Source organism: Prunus dulcis, chromosome 8, assembly GCF_902201215.1.
Source record: "Prunus dulcis chromosome 8, ALMONDv2, whole genome shotgun sequence".
In the NCBI taxonomy this organism is placed as follows: Eukaryota; Viridiplantae; Streptophyta; class Magnoliopsida; order Rosales; family Rosaceae; genus Prunus; species Prunus dulcis.
The window spans coordinates 6,199,199-6,226,644 of NC_047657.1; the positions used below are offsets into that span (position 1 = coordinate 6,199,199).

The 27,446-nt window shown below is 39.8% G+C and overlaps 2 protein-coding genes across 2 annotated transcripts; both read right to left on the reverse strand.

Annotated features, from left to right (window-relative positions):
• Nucleotides 1–3,461: 3,461 nt before the first annotated feature.
• On the reverse strand, nt 3,462–4,863 carry LOC117638270. The gene is made up of 4 exons (XM_034373409.1): nt 4,718–4,863; nt 4,315–4,626; nt 4,136–4,223; nt 3,462–4,057 (listed from the first exon to the last, which is right to left on the reverse strand). Exons 1-4 carry the CDS (start codon nt 4,798–4,800, stop codon nt 3,488–3,490), a joined length of 1,053 nt encoding a protein of 350 aa, XP_034229300.1. The 5' UTR covers nt 4,801–4,863; the 3' UTR covers nt 3,462–3,487.
• Nucleotides 4,864–22,620: 17,757 nt separating this feature from the next.
• LOC117638340 lies at nt 22,621–23,307 on the reverse strand. Its single transcript, XM_034373471.1, has 2 exons — nt 23,066–23,307; nt 22,621–22,978 (listed from the first exon to the last, which is right to left on the reverse strand). The coding sequence occupies exons 1-2, from the start codon at nt 23,305–23,307 to the stop codon at nt 22,621–22,623; spliced, it is 600 nt and encodes a 199-aa protein (XP_034229362.1).
• Between the last annotated feature and the right edge of the window lie 4,139 nt (nt 23,308–27,446).

Consider the following 27,446-nt stretch of genomic DNA (forward strand, 5'->3'; position numbering starts at 1 on the left):
TGATCCACACCAAGTCCACTTATCCAAAATTTAGAAAGAGAACAAAGTGGCTGCAAGATAAGCACAATTAGCACTTTCATTCAATGGCTACGCTTTAAGGTATATGTCATTGAATCATTGAATAACATATTGGACTTTTAATTTTCTGCTTTCTATGTTAGATTGAATTAGGATATGATTAATTTGCAGGTTCAAAGTGAACTTAATGGGGAAGACAATAATGGCGTATCAGAAAATTTGAGTTGTCTAGCAGCTGGCCCAAGCATGGCAGTGCCATCATATAGAAGCTATCTTATTAAAGGTGTTAAATTTAACACAAAGGCACAAGATGATGTGCAGACAGTTCAAAATAGTGGAGTTTATTTACTACAAATACTATGCAAGTTGCTAGTGCCAACGATAAAAACCCGATTGTCTCAAATATGGGTTTTTATGGTGTCATTCAAGATATTTGTGACCTTGACTACCAAAAGTTTACAATCCCCGTATTTAGGTGTGATTGGATAGATAGCACTTTTGGCCTTGTAGTCGATGAACTTGGATTTACCCTTGTAGTTCTGAGTAAAATTGGACAAAGGAATGACCAATTTGTTATGGCTTCTTAAGTCAAACAAGTATTTTTTGTTGATGACCCAATGCATCATAGTTGGTCGGTAGTGTTATCAATGCCTAATACAGAATATAATGACGTTGTTGGTGATGATGTCTTAGGTGATGTGAGAATTGAGTGTGAGCCATTTACTAGAGGGATGCCAAATGTTGACATATTTGATGCACTAGCCGGTGAGTTTGGGAGTCAAAATATTTGAGATGGGTGTGAAGATATATGGATTAAATGATGCTTGTAATTTATGACATTAATTTTGTAATAATTTGCAAGGTACTTTTTTCACTTTCATAATGCAGGTTTTGGGCACAAAACTTCAGTACTAAAAAAACTGGGTTCAAGATGCAAAATACAACGGTCCTGTTAAAAAATTTGCAAAAACTGACGTCTAATAGTTTTTTAACATACGTCGTGCAATGGACGAAGCTAAATCCTAAATAAAAACCGAAAATTTGAAATACAAAACACATCGGTTTAAATAAAATTGACATTAAAAATAACGACGTTTTCAATACCATGCGACGACCTCAATGTACATACCTTTGGCTCGTTCGGATTTGTAGAATTCTTAGACCTAAGAACAATAGATACATACTTGATGAAGCGAGTTGCTAGATAAAGACTTCCAAGCTCTCGGGTAAAGACTTGGAAGAAAATAAGATCCTTTCTTCTTCTTCACTGAACAGTACCGCTATGTCTAAAGCTTAACTCACATGACTGCTCATTTAATTCAAAGCATCGTACATAATATCCGAACAACGACGGTAATGTGCAGCTGTTACTACTATATATTCACGACTGAGATGCTCAAAGAGCCAACATTTAAAATAATATAACACGACGTTAATCGCAACATACCAACGTATTTAATTACTTAACTACGACCTGCAACATATATCTAATGTGAAAGTTCTTGTGAGTGTCCTAAGATGACAAAAAATGACGCCTTAGAGACACAAAAATGACGAAATTAATTCTATAAGCACTATGTAAATTTGTCTCCATGTCTATATTTATATCATAAATGTCATGGAAAGTTTGTTAACAACGGCGGCTGTGGAAATAATCGGGTCGTAGTAGAAAATGGATTTGCACTTAGTTCAATTCCAGGGACGACGTTATATTAGAAATAACCACGGCGGTTTCTTTTAAACCAATGTCGTTACAGTGTTTCTAAATGGCGATTGACTAATAAACTAAGCCATCTATGGGAATCAAGGTGTTATCAGAGGCGTGTAGATTTTAAACCATGTCTCTATTTATATTGTTACCGACGTGGTAATTTTTGAACGAGATCAGGTTTGAAAATAAAAAGGCCGTAAAAGTTTATAATAACCTCGTTCTTCCCATATTTACTGCCGTTATTATTCTATTTTCACATCTGTAAGGTGCTTATTGTCAGTAACCACGGCAGTTTATTTTAAAGTGCTGGCTGAAAGTTATTGGGCATGGCGGTAAGTTAATAGTGTATGTCGTGGTGACTCATTGTTACGGAGGTATTTTGTTAAATGGCGTCATGTTTTCGTCTCTAAACGAGGAGATTTCCGGAAACGTCATCTACGCTCATCCAAGTTGTCTTTTTTGGGCCCATTTTTCATAAATAGACGTCGGGTTTTAGTTTGAAATGACGTTGTATGTGTTAACAACGTCGAGGATTTACCGTCATGGCTTAATGCATCAAAAGATGTCGGTCGATTTCACGACAATTGAAAAACCAGCTACACGACCGTGGATTCCCGTCGTCTATTGCGATTTTTATAGTAGTGACTTCAGCATAAACTAATAGCTGCTGCTAACTGCGACTCTGGTTGCACACACTCCAAGACCTTATTATAGATATACTATGTGACGAACACACATACAAACTGCCAAAGAAGAATAAAAAGATACACACCAAAACAATCAAGTAAACAACAAAGAACACAAAAATTTACAGAGGTTCGGCGTTGTGCCTACGCTCTCTTTGGTGATCGCTCCGAGAAATTTCACTAGTAATAAGGACACCTTTGGTTTACAAGAAAACTTCATTTGATCTTAAAAACCCTAGGTCTCAATTTCTCTCACATCCTAATCAAACCCAATTTGTGATCTCTCTTACATCAACTCTAGCTTCTAAAAGGCCTATTTATACTTATAGGTCTTTAATTACAAGCATACTAGAATGGTGGTGGAGCGATTGTTAGGCCTGGTGGGATATTTTGGTTTTGTTTCAAACTTTGGTTACACTACAAAACAAAGGGTCATTACCGACAAACATTTTCCGAGGGCCCTGAAATTTCCTCGGTAATAGTATTTTTTCCGACCAAAAAATGTTGTCCGTTGGAAATATATCACGAGCCTGAAATTTATTTCCGACAAAGGAAATACCCTCGAAAAAAGTGTCCATTGTCGTCGGAAATGTAATTTATTTGGCGGGAAGACTTGGCGCCAATTTTATTAACAACCAAAAGTACTCTTGACGGAAATAGGATGATTATTTCTGAGGGCTTTCTCATTCCGTCGGAACTGATTGACTATTTCCGAGGGGCTTCTTATTCTGTCGGAATTGCTTGAATATTTCCGAGGGCTTCTCCTTTCGTCTGAATTGTTTGACTATTTTCGAAGAGAAATATGTCTTCTAGGTAAAACGTTGGAATGTCAATTTCCCATTAGAATAAGTATAAAAAAAATTGATTGATAATCACCAATCACACTCCAAAATAAATAACTAAAAATAGTTATTCTAAAAAAAATTGATTGATAATCACCAATCACACTCCAAAATAAATAACTAAAAATAGTCAATCCAAAAAAAAAAAAAGATGATTACAAAAAAAAAATAAACAATCACAATTACTTGACAACTCATCCCATAGTTGTAAGTTGAATCACATCCCTTCTTCAATCAATTTCATTGTCTTCAACATCATTTTGGATGGCATGCATGCTTTGACTTTGAGTCTCTGCTTCTTGGTATGGCTCAATCTCATCATTAGTCATCTCATAAGCATTTCTTGGATTTGTTTCCACTACAAAACTCCAAATTTTATTTTTAACCCCCTTCACATAAAAAACTTGGGTTGCTTGACTTGCTAGTACGAATGGCTCTTGAGTATTTAGCTTGCGCGTTGTATTAACAGTGATTATTCCATAACGATCTATCTTGTAACCTGTTCCTTTTCGTGCTGTGTCATACCAATCACAATTGAACAATACAACTCTATTTCCTTCTGTGTAACGAAGCTCCACAATATCTACTAAGGTTCCATACCAAGGCACATCGTCAACCTGATTCTCCCCCTTAACCATAATTCCACTATTCTGTGTTTTTTTATTCTCATCACGCTGCAATGTATGAAATCTAAAACCACTAATATAATAACCAGGATAATAAGTTACTCGCCTTTCAGGACCTCGAGCCAAAGAAAGCATTTGTTTACTAACTTTACCATCGTTGTATAGTTCTGTGACCTGCATAGAAAGGAAAAAATGTTTTTAAAGAAACATCTATGACAGTCAATAATTTTTCCAATACAATATTATCCATACCCTTTTAGACATCCAGTTTGAAAATTGAAGCCTATGTGACTCCTCCACATTATCAACACTAGACTGGATTAGAATGTTCTTATGTTCTCTGCATACATAACAAATGATTATATTAGATCTAAATAAATAGTAACATATATTAAATACACAAAGAATTTATAGTGTTGAAGAATTCTTACTGGACAAATGGCAAAGCTTCATCACAATTTTGCAGGACATAATGAGTGGCAGCCTTATGAAGTTCAATGCTCATCTCTCTAAGTACACCTTTCCCAAAAGCTCGACCAGGTGTTGAGAAAATAGATAACGGAGATGTATCATATGACGGTTGACCTCCATCGTCGTTTCTATCTCTTTTATTAAACTTAGTTTCAACTCGATGCAAATAGCGAGAGCAAAATATTAAACACTCGTCTCCCAAGACACCTTCGGCAATAGACCCTTCTGGATGAGCCTTATTACGAACATAAGTCTTTAGTTTATGCAAATACCTAATTGTGTCATAAATACCGAAATTAGAGAATCATACATCAGCAGTTAAACAAATCGTGAATAAAATTAATATATAAACATTGAGATTACCTTTCCACCGGATACATCCACCTGAATTGTACTGGACCGGCCACCTTTGCCTCCCATGCCAAGTGGCAAGTTAGGTGAATCATGATGTCAAAAAAGGCAGGAGGGAATATTTTTTCCAACTTGCATAGAGTTAGCACAATTTGATTGTCAAGAAGATTCAAGTCATCTTCTCTTAAAACTTTAGCACACAATTCCTTGAAAAAGTACGATAATTCAATTAAAGGCTCACTTACATCTTTGGGCAATAAATCTCGCGCCACAAACGGAAGTAATCTCTCTAAGAACACATGACAATCGTGAGTTTTCATACCAGAAATATTACGTTCTAAAGCATTCACACATCGAGATAAATTTCCAGAGTACCCATCTAGAACTTTCAACTCCATTAACCATTGACATAAAGCTGAGGTAAAAATATCCATTTGGTTGTTGCTTTTTGTTGACTGTTCCTTTTGTGGTTATTTCCAAATTTGGTCCTAACAAATTTCATTGTTTAAATCTTAATAGCTTGATCGAACTGGAATTGAACCGAGTCCAATTGATTGTTTCAAAAAGTTCCATGTAAGTAAGCCTAAGAATGGAGGAGAAGAAAGTTGGCCAAGTGAAAAGGCTAAAGAACTTTTTGTACGTTGCCCTTACTTTGTTTCTCTTTTTTTTAATTTTTTTTTTAATTATTCACGACATATTTTTATATCCATGTTTATATTTCTACTATTTCATTGAAGGAAAAAATGGAGAATAAAAAGGTTGCTGCAACGGAAGACGAGAATGAAGTAGATGATTGGGATATATACAAGGAGGTTATTGGTGGGCCAAGTCACGGTCGTATCCTTGGCTTAGGTGGTGGCTATAGTACAAAAGATGTGTATCCCTCAGATGACCAAGATTGTAATAAACGTATATGCTTAGAACGTGAAGAAGAGCATGAGAAATTAAAGGAGGAAGTGAAGGACTTGAAAAGTGTGCTGTATGAATTGAAAGATCTAGTTCAAAGTATGAGGGAAAACAACTCAAATACTTATGCACGCTCAAGACAATCTGCTCCAATGGTGAACTCTTTTATTCTCATTTCAATATTTTGCTCACTGTTAAATATTGTATTTGTTATTTTTATTCTTAAACGATTTATGTCTTATTAATTATTACCTTTTATTTGACAGGACAATGTAGAAAGTTGTTCAGATGCTCACCTTGAAGACGAGTAGTGCAACATCAATTGTATTTTGCTACAATATGTATTTTGAATTTCAAGGTTCTGATATATTTGCGGATTGCTTATATGTTTTAAGGATGATGGGGATTGTTTATGTTTTAACTATTTAGAATAATTTTAATTGAACGCTTAAAATTTTAGTACAGTACGGTGTCGTAAGATTTTTTTTTTATAGCAAATATTATTATTCAAATTTCTTTTTATTAATTTTTTTATAAAATAATTACATTTTTCGACCACATTTCCCTCTCGGTAATGCATATTTCCAACAAACACTTTATTATCGGAAATACTTTCCGACAATAATTGCCTATTTCCAACATTCCCCACGACATAATCGGGTCGAAACAATTATATTTCCAACCACTTGTTCGTCGAAAATATTTTCCGACAGGATTAATCTATTTGCGACAAACTTTGCGACGAATAAATGTGGTTGGAAATATATATTTCCGACGTAACTTGCTCATCGAAAATATTTTGTTATACTCTTTTCCGACGAGCTATTATATATTTTCCACAAACTCTTTTGGTCGGTAATGATAATTGCGACGAAATCTAGCCCTCACAAATAATATATCATTGTCGAAAACAATATTTCTGACGACACTCATTGGTTGAAAATATGATTTCGCAAAAACAAGAAATCACGATAAAAGAACTATTTTCGACAATCAAATAAGTAATTACGACCACAGGTACGGTCGGAAATAAATATGTAGGGTCGTTTAAAAAATTGATTTTCGATAGAAATTTAAGCAATAGCTACGAAGCCTGGGCGTCGGAAATACATTATTTCCGACGGAATGGTCGGAAATGAAGTATTTGCAACCGGCCTTTTAGCGACGACTTCCGATGGACTTTTTCCGTCGAAAAAGAGTATTTACGATGGCAAAAGGCTTTTTGCAACGACAAAATGCCCTCAGAAAAGGGCTTCTATTTTGTAGTGTTAAATCAATATTAATTAATGTTTATTTTTAAATTTGAATTACTTTTAAATACATGTTGGAAATTTGAGTGCTGTTAGGGACACCACCATTCTATAACCCAAATAGATCATATCATTATTTTTTATTTTTTTTATTGCCATATTTCCTTCAATTTCCTTTCTTTCTATATCTTATGTTTTTGAAATAGATGAGTTGTCTTAAACGCATTTAAATTCCTTCAATTACAATGATGAAGCCAACCCTTTTCCAGATCTTCATCTCCACCTCATTTGTATTAGCGCATGAAAGGATATGAGGCCTAAAGACTTGTGGTGGGTTTGGGTAAAATATAGGGAACCTAATCTGCAGGGGATGCTGCAAAAATATACGAAAATATGACTTATGATTGTGTTGATGTTGGAGTGGGAGCTCTATGGTGGTGTCGCGTGGCAGAGCAAGGGATGTTAGGTGGTGGTGAGAAACAAGAGCATCAACAAACCATATTGATTGTTTGGGACCTTTGATAAATTAAAATAATCATAATTTCTTTCCTTTTCTAAAATAAAGCCATATCTGCGAATGAGACATATCATTTTCCTTCCACTCTGATGTGCTCTGTAAAGACCTTCATGAGTTTATCCCATCACCTTGATAGCCTCCGACATGCCTAAGCATCATAGCAGGAGATCATCCTTACTAGGCCAAACCAATTCTCCATTCCATAGAAGATAATTGAGTGCCAAAGTCCGTGTTTTGTGTTCAACATGCAATTCTGGATATTGAAGGTAGCGAATGATAGGACTTCTCCAATCTGGTTTTGATAAGTCAACAGGGTGTATGTCAACATCCATTCCTCTTGTTATTACTAAAGGCAAGCTGCGCTTTTTGACTTGAAATAGATGTTCAGAACAACTATTTTGGAATTGAATAGAAGCAAGATGTGCCATTTCATTAGCAGCAAAGTTCTCATCCCTAGGGATGTATTCCCAGGTAGCATCAGTGAATTCCTGTAACAAATTGTGAGCTGCCACTAGATAAGAGGCCAATTGAGGGTTGATGCATTTGTACTCTCCTGCAATTTGCTTCAAGACTAACTGGGAATCACGCAAAATATCGACTGTCTTGACATTCAATTCCAGTAGAATCTCCAGACCAATGATTAAGGTTAAACGTTTCATATTTAGCTCGATTGTTGGTGCACTCGAAATCTAATTGAAAAGAGGAGTGAATATGGCCTTGTGGGTCTTCTAACACTATCCTAACACCAGCAGAATGGTCCACTTTAGAACCATCAAAGTATAATTTCCATGGACTGAGGGAAATATGTGCAATCTCAGTATGATCAAGATTCTCAATCTCCATACTCGGGTGTGTAGCGAGAAAATCAGCTATTGTTTGGCCTTTCACAACCTTTTGAGAGATATATATAAGGTTGAATTTTTAACAAAGCAAGAGCCCATTTACCCAAGTGGCCATTCAAAATTGGCCATGTGAGCATGTATTTAATCAAATATGTCTTAGCTACGATGTAGATTCTAAATGGAAGCACATAATGCCTGAGTTTGATAGCTGTGAAATATAAGGCTAGACATAGCTTCTCCATTGGTGTATATTCGAATTCCACTGAGGTGAGAGAACAGCTCAGATAGTAGAAGGCTTGTTCCTTGTTCTCCAAGTTATCTTGTGCTAGCAACCTGCCAATTGAATTTTAGAGGCGAAGATATATAGCTTCATAGTTGTACTTTTTTTGGGAGGAGTCAAAACAGGTGGGTTACTCAGATACTATTTGATTTCATCGAAAGAAGATTGTTGAGATGCCTCCCAAATGAACGCTTGAATAGTTTTTAACTTGAGCAGTTGAGTAAAAGGTTGAATTTGCCAGTTGAGTTGGCAATGAATCTGAGCAAAAAAATGATCTTACCAAGAAGGCTTTATAATTCCTTCTTGTTCTTTGTTGGAGAAGCATCCATGATTGCCTTTGCTTTATTCTGATCGATTTCAATGCTTTATAGTGGACCAGAAACCCTAGGAAGCTGCTGGCTTGGACTCCAAAAGGGCATTTTCTTGGATTCATTTTGAGATTATGTTGTTTCATTCACTGAAATGCTTTTCTTAGATCAGCCATATGGTCTGGCTTTGTATGAGACTTAATCACAACATCATCTATATAAACTTCAAGAGAATATCCATGGGATATCACATTGATGGCCCGTTGATAAGTTGCTCCTGCATTCTTTAATCCAAATGGCATTACAACGTACTCAAAGGCTCCGACATGACCTGGACATCTAAATGTTGTTTTGTGACAATCTTCTTCTGCCAACGTGATTTGATTGTAGCCTGCGTTATCATCCACAAAGGATAAGATTTGATTGTGAGCTGCCCCCATTGACGAGCATGTCTGCTAAAGGCATTGGATACTCATCCTTTGGAGTTGCTTCATTGAGATTTCTATAATCTATACAGACTCTGACTACTTTGGTTACTTTTTTCGGCAACAGTACAATGTTAGATAGCCATGTATTGTATTTGGATGTTCTGATGCAGCCTGCTTTGTGCCATCGTTCCACCACTTCCTTAACCTTCAATTATGTTTCAATTGACATCCGTCTGGGAGGTTTTTGATTAGGAAGATAGCCTTCTTTAATAAGAAGTCGATGTTTAACCAATCTTTTGGCCAGACCTGGAATTTCATGATAATGCCACGCAAAACAGTCCTTAAATTCATGTAAAAGTGCAATCAGTTCTGATTTGAGAGGATAATCTAAAAGGCCACTAATGATTGTAGGCCTTGGATCCTCAATAGTGCCTAGGTTGATTTCTTCCAATGGATCTCGCACTTCTGGTGTTTTAGCATCCAAGGCTACTGGTACAAACTTAAAAATTTCTACACTGTTCATCTGTGTTGGCCATTCTAATTCAAGTGAAAATTCAGCCATATTGGTAGCTATTTCTGTACGAATGATCTTGCGTTCAGACCAATAGTTGAGTAGCCTATTTGTTAGTTCCCGTACTAGTCTGGCGCAGTCTCTTTCTGAGTAGGTTGTACTAGACATCAGACTGTGTTTTCAACATCAAAATTGGCATGTCCCAGTCTTCCACAGTAGGAAAACTTCTCCGATTAGGCCACAATGAAACCAAATTAGGATCAATCAAACTGATTTTGATTTCCTTTCACGCCAAGTACATATCTATATAATTATTTATGTAATAATTCTCATATTAACCATTTATTGGCCAAGATATTTAATAAATGATATGGCAGACCATGAGTTGGCCCAACATAACCTTAAACATGGTTGTGTAAAGAGCACGCCCAAACATCTAACAATGATGTCAACACCTCATCGACACCATATCTTTTGTTTTTGGTAACAATCGACACCATATCTTCAGTCTATGATTCGAATGGACGCCATGTGGAGAGGAGAAACAGAACTGTAGACAATCAAATAGTTTAAACAATTTGATGACGTGAACTCATGAACACTCTTGTTTTTATTTTTGCCTTAAAAAAAAAAAAAAAAATTTAACCCCAAAAACGGTATTCCAGTTACCCCTATCAATGGTGTAGATTAGCCCACATCGACTCATTTTTCATCTAATGGTCTATATCCTTTGAGAATTTATCAAAAATAGCCAAAACTTGACCTCTAATTTCAAAAATGTCAATTCTTATAAATAAAAAAAAAGGTCAATTTTTATAAAAAATTTAAAATATAGCAAAAAACTTACCTAAATAGACACAAATACCCTCAAATTTAAAACCCTATTATTTCTGTCATTTCATCTCATTCATGATAAATTTCTTTAAAAATTTTGGCAAGTTTGCTTTTTCTACATATGATGGCTTTTGCAATCGTTTTTATTTTCCATTCTAGTTCCTTTGATTCTTTTAGTTTTTTTTTTTTTTTTTTCAGCTGTAATTGCTGGTTTAACTTTTCTTTTTTCTTCAATTTAGCTCCCAAGGTTGGGGCACCATAAGCTATTAACTCAATCCTAAAAACACTAAAGTTATTTGTAAGGGATTACTTTCATGTAAAAAAATCTTCATTTTGGACTTACGGCTTAGAGAGTTTGGTGCCTAAGATTAGATTGAATCAGATAAGTCACTAAATCTAAGGTATATTGAAGGATGAAATGAAGGTAGAGGTGAATGACTTTCCAGGTTTGGGGATTAGGATGGTGTTCACCCGTTTTAATTCTAATCCTATGAAGGTAGGATGAAGTCCCGATTGACTCAAAAACCATTGACTGGTCAACAAGCCAACTTTGTTTTTGTGTATGAGCGTGCCACTGCTAGTAGACTTTGAAAGCAGATAACTTGCGTCCCAAGTTACTGATTCTGAACAAACGATTGTGACTTTGGGTAGGGAATATCTCCCAAGTAAGTTCTTTTTCTGCCTCAGGCTGGTGAGGACTTTCACAATTTTTCAAAGTACAAAAACAAGTAATTCTGGCCAGAATAAATGATAAGAAAGTAAACTGTTTTAGGCAGAACTCCTTTTTACAAAGCTTAGAAAGGGAAAGACCAATTCTCAAAAAGGACAAAAGAGCGTTGAACTTCAATTTCTGCCTGGATAGCTGCTTTTGATCCATACTGGACTGGGTATATCTGTGCTAGATTGGACCATCAACACCTTCACCTGTCAAGTTTCAGCTGTAAATCAATACCAACGTTCGAGTTTGGCAGAGCTTTAATATATTTCAAGCCCTGGAAGGCTTCTTGAACAGGCAGAATTGGAGCCTTTTCAGTCTAAAATGGGCAGAAGTGGTTGGATTTGATGATTACTGAGCTGGAACTGCACTATAGTATATGTTCCGCTTGATCAGGGCTTTCCATAAATTTATTGAGGTTTTCATATTTGTAAAAACCCGGACTCTACTTGATTTGGCTTATGCTGAATGGGAAGTTATCTGGCTTTCCATAAATTTATTGAGGTTTTAATCTTTGAATAATGGGCGGCAGATATTTTCAAAAAGATCTTTCTTTTTAAATGCCACAAAAATGGGAAGTTATCTATTCTGGCAGAGAAGAACCATCAACAGTTAGTTCCCATGGTGGTCTTTTCTTTGCTTTTCCAAAAAAATAAAAATCAACCCCTTTTGCTCTCTGTTTGTTCCTTTGTGAAGAAGGAAAGACACAATCTGTTATGATGGTCAGTTTGCTTTTTCTGTTTGAACAACCCACTTGCTTCCTACTTATCTTTTGAGATCGTAGTCTACTTATCTCTTGGGAAGGTCACCTGCTCTTGTGCAAAATTTCTCTGTATATAAAAAGGGATTTTGATCTTTTTTTATTGCAGAAATTTGGAGAAATCTTCCTTTTATACATGTCTTCATTAACTCTCTATCAACTCCTCTGTGATAGTTGAAATTTTTTACTTTTTCAAAGACAGGTAGTCACGTGGGGGCTTTTTGAGAAAAGATCTACTGACTTGTCTTTTTTTGGAGTAGAGATCAAATAGTGTGAAAAAAGGTTGTGTTAGTTCCCTTTAATCTTTCGTAGATAAAAAAAGCCCAAATGTTCTGTTCATGGGCTTTTTTTACAACAATGGGCTGGGCGTGCTGAGAATTGACCCAAACTTAGGGTAAACTTTGGTGGCTGCCAAAAATTGACATGGGCTTTTTGATTTTGGGGTGGGCGTGCCAAATTAGGCCCAAACAATGCCCCTTAAGTCTGAATCATTTTGGAACGATTTTAGACTTAAATGATTTGGCCATTAATTGTGCGTGCCATTTCCTTCCGTTGCAACTAGCCCACGGCTGCCACGTCTGCCTATATGAACTAGACTTCGTGGGAAAATGGGCAGTTACTAGCTGGTTTAATCATCAGACAACGCCTTGCCTTCTTCTTCCCACGATCTCGAGCCTTTTTAAGAAATTTAAAACCCTATTACTATTCATCCGAAACCTAATTCCTTTGAGACCTTGATTTCTCCCAGCATTTTTCAGAATCCTTTGCTCCTTCTTGCGACCAGACTTTCGGTTTCCTCTGTTATTGCTTATACTTTGAAGATATCATCTCCAAAAACTCGTGCCAAGGCTTCTCCCTCTCTTCCCCCTGCTTATATCTCTGGGGCTGGCGTCGATAATCATGCAATAGAGGTTCGAAGCAAGCTCCATCCATTTGCCTAGAAGAATACATATGAAAATGTCCTCCATCAGTTTGAAAACACCTTAGTTCTGGACCCTCACTGATTTGGCCATGTTCCTGAGGAAATGGCACTTCTGTTTAAGGATGACGCTGAAGCTCCTCTGTGTTTTCAAAGTTCTTCTGCCCTTGCTTCTCATACCTGGGTTAGTAAGAATTTGAGTCGCTCTTATCCCTCCAGTGAAGTGAGGAACAGTTTAGTGAAGTGGGCAGACTGGATTGACAGGCTCCTTCCAAGGTATGGAGCTCACTGCAAGAGGGCTGGAATCTATGATGCCATCCTTCTGTCCAAGCAGTCTATAAACAGAGAGGATAACCTTTTGGCTGATGCTCTGTGCTTCTGGGATTCTACCAGCAACACTTTCAACTTCCGCCTGGGCCCAATGACTCCAACTTTACTGGATATGGCTCAGATTTTTGGGTTCAGACCTCATGGAAGGCCTGTGGATGCAATTGGTGATTACCACAGGAGCAAGATACCAGAAAAATTGGCAAAACCTTTCACTATCTCTCCAGCCATAATCAACCAGAATTGCTCCTTCTCCAATTTCTTGAAGAAATTCAGCATAGAAAAAGACAAGGATCAACAACATATGTTGTTTCTTTTGTACTAGCTGAACATATTTCGTTTTCCCAAACCGTTCCTCAGCAATTCTGCTCGAATACAGGCACTTGGCAGAAGCACTACACAACCACACTAATGTAGGGCTTGGACCTATAGTTTTGGCTCACTTGTACAAGAATCTGCACACTGCCACCCTGGAGAATCCCTTGAACCTGTCTGTTCCTAGTGCATTCTGGATGATTCAGATTTCGCTGCAAGTCTATTTCCCAGAACTGAGGTTTCCGGATATAGTTCTGCCTGAAGACCAAGTTCTGGCTTTCCCTCTGATGTCGGTAGAAGTGCCCAAGCGTTCCATCAAAGAGTATCTAATGTTTTTTAGGCAATGCACCAAGAGATCTGCTGCTCAGTGGCAAGTGTTGATTAGAAGAACATATCCATGGTTCCAGCCTGGATACAGGCTGTTTGAGAAGGAGCCAGAAGAAGAAACAGCCAGAACTAACTTTAGGAAGAAATTCCTGAATGTGACACTGCCCCGAGACCTGCCTTTTGGAGGTGGGAAGCCTCCCAACTATCACTTGGGGGCAGAAGTGTATCACACCAACTTCTGTTCTAGGCAGCTTGGTTGCCCTCAGCTTATTCCACTCAAGTCATACAGGAGCTGCAACCGGGCCACCTCTTAGAAAGACTGAGATGATCTGGATGTGCACAAGGAATGTGCAGTGAATAAGATAAACAGTAGCGTGGAGGCTCTTTATCCATCTTGGGAGCCTAATTCCTACAGTTCTGCCGAGTTTGATGCTTGGTGGAAGGCCAGATTCCATGGTCTGCCTACTTCCAGTTCTACCACCAAGGTGCTTTTTCATGGCTGGAACTCTTGGACCGTCTACGCAAGGGCAGAAGCCAAACAATTCATGGTGCAGATGATCAAGGACATTAATGCCCAAGTGATTGAAGGTAAATTCTCAATTCTGCCTCTTTTTGCTCCATTCTGCCAATGACTACCTCATTCTGCCCTAGTGCTGATATTTAAAACTTTGTTATGTCTGTTTGTATCAGATCCCTCTACGATAAGGAACCTTGGAGGACAAGCTATTCATGCTGGAGAAGTGATTGGCAAGTTTCTGAATTCTGTCTTTCTGCCTTTCTCTGCTTGATTGCTTTCTAAATCTTTCTTTTCTATGCAATTACTTCTGTCATAGCTGCTGAAGACCTGGAGCTCCCGTTTGGTGATGTAGAGGATAATTATGAGACTCTGGCAGAACCAAGTGCCGAGGCAACTCCTTCTACCAGAAAAAGAACAAAAGAAAGGAAACTGCTCAAGCTCAGGACAATGATGTCCAACCTAATCCCTCAGGTAAAATTTGGGCATCTTGATTCTGTCAATCCCTTCTGATCGGTTGTGTATTCATTTCTGATTCCCTTCCTTTGTGCAGTTGAAAGCTCTCCCCTTCATTCCAAGGCAAAAAGACTGAGAAAAGGGGCTGTTAATGAATCTGAAAGGGCAGAAGAGCCTGCAGCAGTTCCCACTAAAACCACAGAGACTGATAAAGAGTTGCGAGAGACTTTTGAAGCCATAGAATAGGAGGAGGAGGTCTCTAAAGTGGAAAAAAAAGCAAAAGACGGAGAATAAGAAAAGGTGAGTTTATAGCAAAGAATTCCCTTCCTTCTTTGACATAGTTTTGAATTTTTGTATTGCATTCCTTTTGATTTGAGTTCTATCTTTTTGCAGTAGGAAATTCCTGCTAAAGTAACAGCAGAGAGCATTGAGCTGGCTAAAAAACAGCAAGAGGCTCAAAGGACAGAGCCCACCAGTTCAGAATTGGCTCTCTTTGATGAGGTGGAGACAGAACACTCTGTTGCTATTCCAGCACCTGAGGTAGCTTCCATTCTTTCTTAATTATGTCTGGTTTCCATAATCCTGTCTATCTCTATCTTTCTAATTTTGAGGTTCCTGTCTTTTTAGGTGGAGAAGGACAGAACTACTAGGATTTTGGCTGCAGTGACCAACCCTTTCAAGCCTCCCATTGTGGCAGTAAGTATCATTGTGCCTTAGCCTTTCTTAAATTCCAATTCTGTATGAAACTAACTGAGATGCTTCCCTGCAGATGCCTATCCATTCTGTTCCAAGTTCATCTACCACGGCCTCCTTTGCTGATCCAAAATTGGCATAGTTCGAAGCTATGGATTTGGATGCTCAGCTGGACAAGCTTGAGAAGTTGGGAACTACTCCAAACAAGGCTAAGTCCAGATCAATGGATGAGTCAGTGGACAGAATGAAAATCTGGCAGTCAAACGAGCTGGACCTGGATGAGAACAGCTAAGCTGTTGACCAGCTGATGAAGGATCTGGACCTACTACACAGGGAGAGCATGGCTCCCAGACCCATCCTTAAGCTCAACTTGGGCCTAGCAAGAGATGTGCTCAATCTCCACAATTTCTATCAAGATATCAAGCCCTCCTTCAATGCTTCTGAGTTCTGCAAGGCCACCCATGAAGCCAACTTGGCTGATTATAAAAAACAAAAGGTAGAATTGGATGTTCTAGTTGCTGACTACAAGGAGACCAAGTCCACTGCTGAGCTAGAAAAACATATCGAGGAACTCTAGAAGCAACTGGCAGGGTTAAGGGAGAGGCAGAAGAAGCTTGGCGCTGGACTGGGCACCAAGACCAAGGCGACCTTCCTTGTGCAGAACATGGTCTCAGCTTCGGCCAGCATTGGAGATTGCAGAGGCTTCTATCCACTAGGGAGTGCTCTTCTAGAAGGAGATTTCTACCAAAAAAACTGGATTGCACGAGACCCTTAGAAAATTAGGACTTTAGATTTCTACTTTTGTAATAACACTCTAGTCATGTAAGGATGACTATATTTAATAAAAGGGTCCTATTTATTTTGTGAAACTTTGGCTTTTCATTCTGTTTTTAAACAACCAAAAACATAGAAAACATAATTTAAAGACAGAGAATAAATATTCACAAGAACTGACTGTAAACATTGAAACAATAATTTCATCCTTTTCTGCTTCGATCCTATGATCTATTTGTACTGCTTGTGAATCCCACATGGTAGGATAGAACTTCTTTAACCATTTTCCATTGATTGGTGCTGCATAGCTGTCCCCATCTTGGTCTTGTAACCTGTATGCCCCCAATCCAAGGACTTGCTTGACTATGAAAGGTCATTCCCATGTAGGTGACCATTTTCCATAATTAGCTACGTGTGTTCCTGTCAAAGGAAATCAGATTTAAATGCCAGCAGATTCTTTCATTAATTAGATACATGTATATGTGGTAGGTTAGCTATAATTAGATACATGTATATGTGGAAGGTGAGCTGTTTTTCAGGGGCTGAATATCAGCCTGTGTTCTTTCCTAATTAACTTGTATTCTGTCCATATAATGGGCAATTCTCGATGTATAGAGATACATTTTTTCAGAAAGACTCTAAATTGTCATGGTATCAGAGCTATAGCTCTGAATTATCTCTCGCTCCCAAGTCTCTTAGTCTCAGTTATCTCTTGCTCTCAAGTCTCTTAGTCTCGGTTATTCTTGATCAAGTTCTCTTGACATCATGTCTTCGGATAAGTCTGAGGTTTCTTTGATTCGTTTCAATGGCAAGAACTACTCTGCTTGGGCGTTTCACTTCGGGATTTTCGTCAAAGGTAAGGAGGCGTGGGGACATGTTGATGGAAGTAACCCAGCTCCTGACAAAAACAAAGACAAAGACCAGCACGCCAAGTGGGAAGTCAAGGACGCTCAAGTTATGACATGGATTTTAGGATCTGTCGAACCTAATATCATCTTGAACCTTCGATCATCTCAGACTGCAGCTCAGATGTGGACTTACCTGAAGAAGATCTATAGTCAACGAAACACTGCTCGTCGGTTCCAGCTTGAACATGAATTGGCCGCTCTCCAACAGGATAGCCTTTCTATCTCTGATTTTTACTCTAGATTCACTAATCTTTGGGGTGAATACACTGATATAGTTTATGCTGACTTACCATCCGAAGGTCTTAGTTCTGTTCAATCTGTCCATGAAACTACCCAGAGGGATCAATTTCTAATGAAACTAAGACCTGAATTTGAAGGCACCAGATCCAATCTTATGAACCGAGAATCTGTCCCCTCCTTGGATACATGCCTCAATGATCTCCTTCGCGAGGAACAGCGCCTTCTCACTCAAACCACCATGGAACAACGGCGGTCTACATCTGTTCCTGTGGCCTATGCAGCACAAGGTAAGCCACGAGGCAGGGATATGAGCACTGTTCAGTGTTTTTGTTGCAAGGGATTTGGTCATTATGCTGCAAATTGTCCCCGAAAATTCTGCCACTACTGCAAAAAGGATGGCCATATCATCAAGGAATGTCCTACTCGACCCCCCAAGAAATCAGAGACCGCATATACTGTCTCCGTTGGCTCTTCTAGTGCTGGAAGTTCTGTGACTGCAGTACCGCTGACACAAAGTGCTCCTGTTCAACCTGTGACCCCTGACATGATTCAACAAATGATCATTTCTGCATTTTCAGCTTTAGGACTCTCAGGTAAACCCTTCTCTACATCATCTCCTTGGTACTTTGATTCCGGGGCTTCCCATCATATGACAAACAATGCTGATTCTCTTACCAATGTAAACAAATATTTTGGAAATCTCAAAATTCATACTGCTGATGGCAATCATTTACCTATCACGGCCACTGGTGATGTTTCTTCCTCTCTCACTGATGTCTTTGTATCTCCTGGTCTTACCACCAATCTTGTGTCTGTCGGTCAGTTGGTTGATAATGATTGCAAAGTGGAATTCTCTAAATCTGGTTGTGTTGTGCAGGATCAACAGTCAGGGAGGATGATCGCGAGGGGGCCTAAAGTGGGACGTCTTTTTCCTCTTCAATTTCCTTTGTTTTCTTTTTCACCCTTTGTCTCTTGTAATTCTGCTCATGTTGATTACCGAGCGTGGCATAAACGTCTCGGACATCCAAACTCTACTGTACTTCATGATTTACTGAAATCTGGTTTTCTTGGGAATAAAGAATCACCATCTCTTAGTGCTGTTCAATTTGATTGCAATTCTTGCAGACTTGGCAAAAGTAAGACTCTGCCATTTCCTATTCACACACCCCATGTGGTCCAACCTTTTGATTTGATACATAGTGATGTGTGGGGTATGGCACCAGTCACTTCTCATGCTAATTACAAATACTTCGTCACTTTTATTGACGACTATAGCCGTTTCACATGGATATATTTTCTACATTCTAAAGATGAAGTCTTTTCTGTTTTTAAGATTTTTCATGCATATATTCAGACCCAATTTTCGGCCCATATCAAAATCCTTCGTTCTGACAATGGGGGTGAGTATATGTCTCATTTGTTTCAGGACTTCCTACAGACTCATGGCATCATCTCTCAACGGTCTTGCCCTTCAACACCTCAACAAAATGGGGTGGCTGAAAGGAAGAACCGTCACCTTCTTGATGTTGTTCGCACTCTCCTGTTAGAGTCATCTACGCCCTCTCGTTTTTGGTGTGAAGCTCTCTCCACTGCTGTCCATCTCATCAACAGGTTGCCTTCTCCCACATTGCACCACAACTCTCCTTTCACCAAGTTATTTGGTCGCCCTCCATCTTATTCCAACCTTCGTACATTTGGTTGTATCTGTTATGTTCATCTTCCTGCACATGAACGCACAAAACTCATGGCTCAATCGATCCAGTGTGCTTTCCTAGGATATTCAGTCCACCATAAAGGTTTTCTTTGCTACTATCCACATTTGCGACGCATTCGAGTTTCTAGAAATGTAATCTTTCTAGAAAATCAGTATTTTTTTCCCACGCATCACGACCCCGTTTCTCCTTCATTTTCTGTTTTGCCTATGTTTACTAACTCTTATGCAGCTCCTGTTTTAAATATCTCTTCTCCAGCTCCAGTCCCTTCTCAGCCTCTCTTCGTGTATCAACGACGCTCCTCCAAAACTTCCCATCAACCTCCAGCACCTCCCCAGCCCCCTCCAGCTCCTTCCCCGACTGCTGCTCCTGTTCCAGCAACTACACCTCCTGTTCCAGCAACTGCACCTCCCCCCCTCAGACAGAGTACTCGGGTTCGTAGACCACCAGATAGGTTTGGTTCCTCTCCTCTTTCCCTCTTCCCTGCCACCTTGTCTTCTATTTCTCTTCCTTCGTCTTATACACAGGCCATGAAGCATGAGTGTTGGCGGACAGCGGTTGAAACTGAGCTTCTCGCACTTGAGGAAAACCAAACTTGGGACGTTGTTCCATGTCCCTCCTCCGTGAAACCCCTTGGCAGTAAGTTCGTGTTTTCTGTCAAGCTTCGTTCTGATGGGTCCATAGACCGTTATAAGGCTCGGTTAGTGGCACTTGGCAACAAACAAGAATATGGTCTCGACTATGATGAGACCTTCGCACCAGTTGCCAAAATGACCACTGTCCGCACCATACTCGCCCTTGCTGCATCCCAATCCGGGCCCTTACATCAAATGGATGTCAAGAACGCATTTCTCCACGGTGATCTCAAGGAAGAAGTTTACTTGAAACTTCCCTCTGGTATGCCTACTTCCTCACCTAATGATGTTTGCAAACTGAAACGTTCTTTGTATGGTTTGAAGCAGGCCTCGCGAGTATGGTTTGAAAAGTTTCGCTCCACTTTGCTTGGTTTTTCTTTCACTCAGAGTCAGTATGACTCCTCTCTTTTTCTACAACGGACATCCATGGGTATCGTTGTTCTTCTTGTTTATGTGGATGATATTGTCATCACTGGCTCCGACTTGGAGGCAATCTCTGCAGTTCAGACTTTGTTGCATTCTACTTTCCACATGAAAGATCTTGGTCCGCTCACTTATTTCTTGGGTTTAGAGGTCCATCATCAACCTCATGGTCTCTTCTTGCTTCAGCACAAGTACAGTCAAGATCTGGTTCAGTTAGCCGGCCTCACCAACACTACTTCCGTTGACACCCCCATGGAACTTAATGTGAAATATCGACGTGACGACGGGGAGCTTCTTGAGGATCCTACTACCTATCGGAAGCTGGTTGGTAGTCTTATCTATCTAACCATCACCCGACCAGACATCTCTTATGCTGTTCACACTGTCAGCAAGTTCATGCAAGCCCCGAGGCATCACCATCTCTCTGCCGTTCGCCGCATCATTCGCTATATTCTTGGCACACCTAGTCGTGGCTTGTTCTTCCCTACAGGTTCTTCTCTTCAGCTTCAGGCCTATAGTGACGCTGATTGGGCTGGTTGCCCAGACACCAGGAGATCTACTACTGGCTGGTGTATGTTTCTTGGTGATGCCCTTATCTCTTGGAAATGCAAGAAGCAAGACCACGTCTCCAAATCATCCACTGAGGCAGAGTATCGCGCCATGTCTGCTGCGTGCTCCGAGATCATTTGGCTGCGTGGTCTCCTCACAGAGCTTGGGTTCAGTCCACTTCATCCTACTCCACTGCATGCTGACAACACAAGTGCCATCCAAATTGCAGCCAACCCCGTCTATCACGAACGCACCAAGCACATCGAGGTTGACTGTCACTCCATCCGAGAAGCCTATGATCATCAGGTTATCACCCTTCCACATGTCTCCACTACTCTGCAGATTGCCGATATCTTCACCAAATCCATGCCACGTCAGCGCCATCATTTCCTCGTTAGCAAATTGATGCTTGTCGATTTACCAGCATCAATTTGAGGGGGGATGTCAAAGGAAATCAGATTTAAATGCCAGCAGATTCTTCAGATTTAAATGCCAGCAGATTCTTTCATTAATTAGATACATGTATATGTGGAAGGTGGTAGCTGTATAGCTAATTAAATTATGATACGATGTATAGAGACACATTTTTTCAGAAAGACTCTAAATTGTCATTCCAAGGGGCAGAATTGCCTTCCAAACATCTTCTCCTTCTCCAAAACTCTTGTTTCTAACTCTCTTGTTATGGGAGCGGATCCGCTGTCCCTAAATTGGTGTTCCCTCCATGTCCCTTCTCTAATTTGCTGACACATGTTAACTAATATAACAGGAAGTTAACTCCGTTAATTTTTTTATTTGACAATTTTAAAAATTAAAAAAATTAAAAACTGCCCAAACCCAACGTCGTCTTCCTTGCAAAACCCTGCGAACGTCGTCTTCCTTGCTAAACCCAGCGAGCGTCATCTTCCTTGCTAAACCCAGCGACTATGTGGAATCAATTATAACTGAATATTGCTCGTTGTTAAGTGGTAGGACAAGTATTGAACAATACTATATTTAATTCTTTCCCTCATGAGGGGAAAAAAGATTTATCTTCAGTAAGTCAATAAACTGGCAAAATGCATACATCTCGCTGCAACATTTTGTCAAACACATTATGCATTCAACTTCTTCAGACCCTATGACATTGATTGGTGTAGGGGTAGGGGCACTTCCTTGTAGTTGCTGGAGCAGATCTTTTTCTTCTGGAATTGTAGCCGCAGTGTTCAAATCCATCAGCTTCTCTTCTCCTTCACAAGGTTTAATTAACTCAAACTCAACTGGCACCATTGCTCGGTTGGTCACAACAGAAACTGATGATGGAGGAGGAGGACGGTACGGAAGAAGAGGCAGAGTCATTAAACTGGTGCTTTTGACGACATCAAAGCTTGTTGGTATGGGAAGCCGTGGAAGAGCATGAGCAAAACCATCCAAGATGATGGGTCCTCTCCTCTGCCTCTTGAAGGTTGTTGGCGACAGAGCAAAACCATCACCTCGTGAATACCGCTAAACTCCAAATAACTACATCTCTATGTTATAACAGCAGTAAATTCAACTCCAATTATCCATTTAATTCACAAATTCTTCAAAGATAGCCAAACACATAAAAGACCCCAAGGAAGACGACGCTCTGGGTTTAGCAAGGAAGGACGCTCGCTGGCTGCTAGGTTATTTTGGGCAGTTTATAATTTTTTTAATTTTTTTAATTTTTTTAATTTTTTTAATTTTTAAAATTGTCAAATAAAAAAGTTAACGGAGTTAACTCCCCGTTATGTTAATTAACACGTATCAGCAAATTAGAGAGAGGACATGAAGGGGACACCAATTTGGGGACAGCGAATCCACTCCCTCTTGTTATAGGCTCTCGCCACAATCTGTTTTCCTGCCAAGAGTTTGTTGAGGGTATCAATTCTGCTTGCATCCATTCCCTCCAATTCCAACAACATTGCCTGCGAATAGTCTTCCCCAACCAAATTGTGTTGTTGGGCAATTCTGATGGACTGAACTGCGATTTCCATGGGCAGAATTGCATCATGTCCATAAGTCAAAGCATATGGAGTCATGCCAGTTGCTTCTCTTTTTGAAATTCTATAGGCCCACAAAGTTTCTGACAGTTTTTCATGCCATTGCCTTGGATTTTCCTCAAGCATTTTCCTGATAATGTTGATAATCACCTTGTTGCTTGATTATGCATGTCCATTAGCCTAGGCATAATAAGGGGTGGATTGAAGTAGTTTGAACTTGAATGCTTCTGTCATATCTAGCACTTCTCTGGATACGAAGGAACTTCCCCCGTCGGTGGTGATTGATTCTAGTATGCCAAATCTCTGCACAATCTGTTCTTCTATGAAGGTGATGATCTCTTGAGATGTGGTGGACTTGACTAGCTTGGCTTCTACCCATTTAGTGAAATAATCAGTAGCCACTACGATAAAACATTCTTGCTTGCTACTGGCTGGATAGATTTTGCTAATGAGGTCCATTGCCCATCCTTTGAATGGCCATGGCTTGACGACTGGATTCATGGGAACTAAGGGGGCCTGCTGGATTGGACCATGTCTTTGACAAGCTTCACATCCTTTGGAATATTCAATGGAGTCTTTCATCATGGTAGGCCAGAAGCAACCATACCTCCGAATCAACCAACACATTTTCCTTCCACCTTGATGACATAATTTAAAGCCATGATTCTTATCCTTTTCTCGGATGGGAGGGCTGGATATTGCAGATAATTAATCAGGGGTAGTCTAAAGTCCTCCTCATTCATCATGGCAGAATTGACATCTATCTCCATCCTTCTAGTCAGAACCGATGACAGACTTTTCTTTCCTACCTTGATGATTCTCTGTACACAGTCTTCAGGCATCTGTACTCTTGTTGCTATCTGAGCCATCTCATTGGCTGCAAGGTTTTCTTCCCTTGGAATATGTTCCCAAGTGGCTTCCCTGAATTCTGCCAGGAGATTTCTAGTTGTCACCAAATAGACAACTAAGGAGGGATTCAAACACTTGTATTCTCCAGCAATTTGTTTTAATACGAGCATGGAATTTCCCCAAATTTCCACAGACTAAACTCCTCGTATTCTGCTCTGTTGTTGGTGCACTGTAAGTCCAGCTAGAATGAATAACAGTGTCTGATTCCTAGTGGATCTTCTAAAACAATCCCTGCCCCAGAGGCTAAGTCTGTTTTAGCTCCATCAAAGTATAGCTTCCAGGGGGTAAGATGGACTAAGTAAATGGGATTATTAAGACAAGTGTGAGCTCTGGTTAACAGATTTGCATTGGCTATGTCCATGGAATCCATATTCTCAATTTATTCTCCTGGATGATTTGCCAGGAAATCTGCAATAGCCTCTCCTTTGATGGATTTTTGAGGAACATATCTGAAGGCAAATTCTGACAGGGCCAGAGTCCATTTACCAATTCTCCCCCTCAACATTGGTCTTGTTAGCATGTACTTAATTAAATATGTTTTGGCAATGATGTAGGTGGTGAAAGGTAGCATGTAATGTCTGAGCTTTATAGTAGTAAAGTATAAAGCCAAACAAAGTCTTTTAATTGCAGAATATTTCCTTTCTACTTCTGTCAGAGTTCTGCTCAGGTAATAGACTGCATGTTCCTTCCCTTCCTTGTTATCTTGAACTAACAGGCTCCCAATGGATACTTCTGAGGCAGAAACATATAACTTCAGTGGTCTGCCTCTCTTTGGTGGGGACAAAACTAGCGGATTTGAGAGGTAGTGCTTGATTTCCTCAAAAGCCTGCTGGTGCGGTTCCTCCCATTTGAATGTCTATTCTTGTTTTTAATCTCAACAAGGAGGAAAAGGGTTGAATTTTTCCTGCAGAATTGGATATGAATCTTCTGAAAAAGTTGATCTTTCCTAAAAGGCTTTGTAATTCTTTCTTGTTCCATGGTGGCAAAGCTTCCATGATAGATTTTGCTTTGTTCTTGTCGATTTCTATTCCTCTTTGATGGACTAGGAAACCTAAGAAATTGCCAGCTTGAAGTCCAAAAACGCATTTCTTGGTATTCATTTTCAACTTGTGCTGTCTCATTCTTAGGAATGCTTTCTTTAAATTAGATAAATGGTCTCCCTTTTCTGGAGACTTGATCACCACAACATCTATATAGACCTCTAGAGAATAACCTATCATGTCATGGAAAATAGAATTCATAGCTCTTTGATAAGTGGCTCCTGTATTTCTTAAGCCAAAATGCATTACAGTATATTCAAAAGCGCCTATATGCCCAGGACACATAAAGGTTGTCTTGTGGATGTCTTCTTCTGCCACTATTATCTGATTGTATCCTGCATTGCCATCCNATGAATGATAGCATTTCATTATGAGCAACTCCGTCTACCAGCATGTCCGCCATAGGCATTGGATACTCGTCTTTGGGAGACGCTTCATTCAGATTTCTGTAGTCCACACATATTTTGACTGCCCCTGTTTTCCTCTTAAGGACTGGTACAATATTAGACAACCAATTAGCATAAATGGCTGGCCTGATAAAACCTGCTTTCACCAGTCTTTCTATCTCTTCTTTCACCTTCAGTTCTGTCTCCATAGACATCCTTCTTCTGGCCTGCTTGACTGGCAGGTATCCTTCTTTAATTGGCAACTTGTGCTCCACTAGTTCTCCGTCCAGCCCAGGCATTTCATGATAATGCCATGCGAAACAGTCTTTGAAATTATGCAGAAGTGCAATGATTTCATCCTTTAATGATTCTTCCAGTAACATGCTGATGAAAGTAGGTCTGGGGTCCTCTTTTGTCCCCAAGTTTATTTCTTGCAAAGGATCCTCTACTTCTGGCAGAGAGTCATCTAGTGCTGCTAGTGCAAATTCCAACTCCTCCTCTTGCAGATTTCCTTCCTGTTCTTACATGTTCTCATGCATGAATTCTACCATGTTAATGGCTGGACTATGCATGGAAAGTTTCCTTTCTTCCCAATATACCAACAATATATTTGTAATGGATCGGATTGTTGTAGCTCGATCCCTTTCTTGCTGGTTTGAGCTAAACATCAGACTTCTGGAGGTTGAGAATGCAAAGCCTATTCCAGTCCTCTAAAGAACTAGCCAAACCTTCTTCAATGAGTTTCTGGGTCATGTCACCATGGGGATGACCATTCTGGTTGACTCCAAAGAAAGTGAAAGAACCAGGGTCATCATGATAATACCTGGCCTCGAAACATAATGCAGATGGCAGGAATGGATGTGGGTTGGCCTCCACTATTTCCATAAAACCCTCTTCATGCCAGAGGGCCAACTGTTGGTGTAGAGTGGAAGGAACACATAGACTCTGGTGGATCCAATCTCTGCCAAGCAATGTGTTGTAAGTGGTAGAAATGGTGTCTACCACAAAAAAAAAGCAATCTTCAGCTTCTTTGTTCCTACTATGACATCCACGTCTAGTATTCCATGAGTCTTAGTGGTGCCCCCAGCTAAGTTGGTGACTGTTAGGCTTGTTGGAATTAGATCCTTCTCTATTCTACCCATTTTCACCAGCAATCTGTGAGGTAGAAGATTAATGGCTGCATCCCCATCTACCATTACTTTGGGGATAGGAACACCCCCAAAGTTTGGGGTTATCAACAAAGGTCTGAGATGATTGGCCATTCCTTGGTAGGTTTGGAAAAGCATAGCTGTTCTGTGACTATTTTCGCAACAATTCTGCCCGTTCTGTCAGCAGATACTTGCTGTTTTGGTGCCTCCTCCACTTCTGCCAACCTGCACTCAAAAGTCTCTTGTGATAGTACATCTCCTTCCAAAGTGTTCTCTTGTCCTTCTGCTGCCCTGAACTTCTATGGCAGGACAAACACCATATTAATGCCTAGATCACCTTGTAACAGGCTTTCTAATTCTGCACCGGAAGCATCAGTTTCTTCATCTAGTTCTCCACCGTACTCCATTTGTTCTTCTCCATATTCTTCTGTCCAGTTTTCTTGCCCACCTGTTTCGAGAAGTCCAGTTTGGTCATCTGCAGATGGTTCATAATCCAACTGTTCCTCTTCATATTCTTCAATCCAACCTTCTTGTCCTTTTACCATAATAGGTCTGGATTGACTTTGTGACTGTGAAGGTCCTAATTGATCGATTGAGAGTGAGGTTGGATGGATAGCACGCTTGGTTGGAACTTGTCTTTCTTAGCTCCTCTAGTTGATATGTTTTCTGTTATGCCTGAGAATCTTTTTCTAGATTTTTCCCTTTTCTGGCAGAACTATCCTCTGGACGTACCTGTGTATTATCCTTGTTCTTGAGGAATGTGTAGTATTGCCCCTAAACTCTCTTTTTTTGTGTTCTGGTTAGCTCCAAAGTTGGTCTGACGCTCTTTCCAATAGAATACCATCTGCCTTCTATGATAGTTTCTAGGGGCTTATCATTTCTGGGCATCTTAACTAGCGTCTCCTTCTTTGGTTGGTCTGTCATTTTTCTGTTGCGTTGGGCAGGCCTTTCATAGGCCTTCTGCCTGGCTATGTCTCTAGGTGGAGCCAGAACTAGGCCCTGTTGGTATGATGTTCCAATCCTGTCAAAAACACTAGCTGTGGACTGACTTTGTCCATCCAGAGTTACCTCTAACTCACTTTCGCATTTGTATTTGCTAAACAGAACTACCCCAG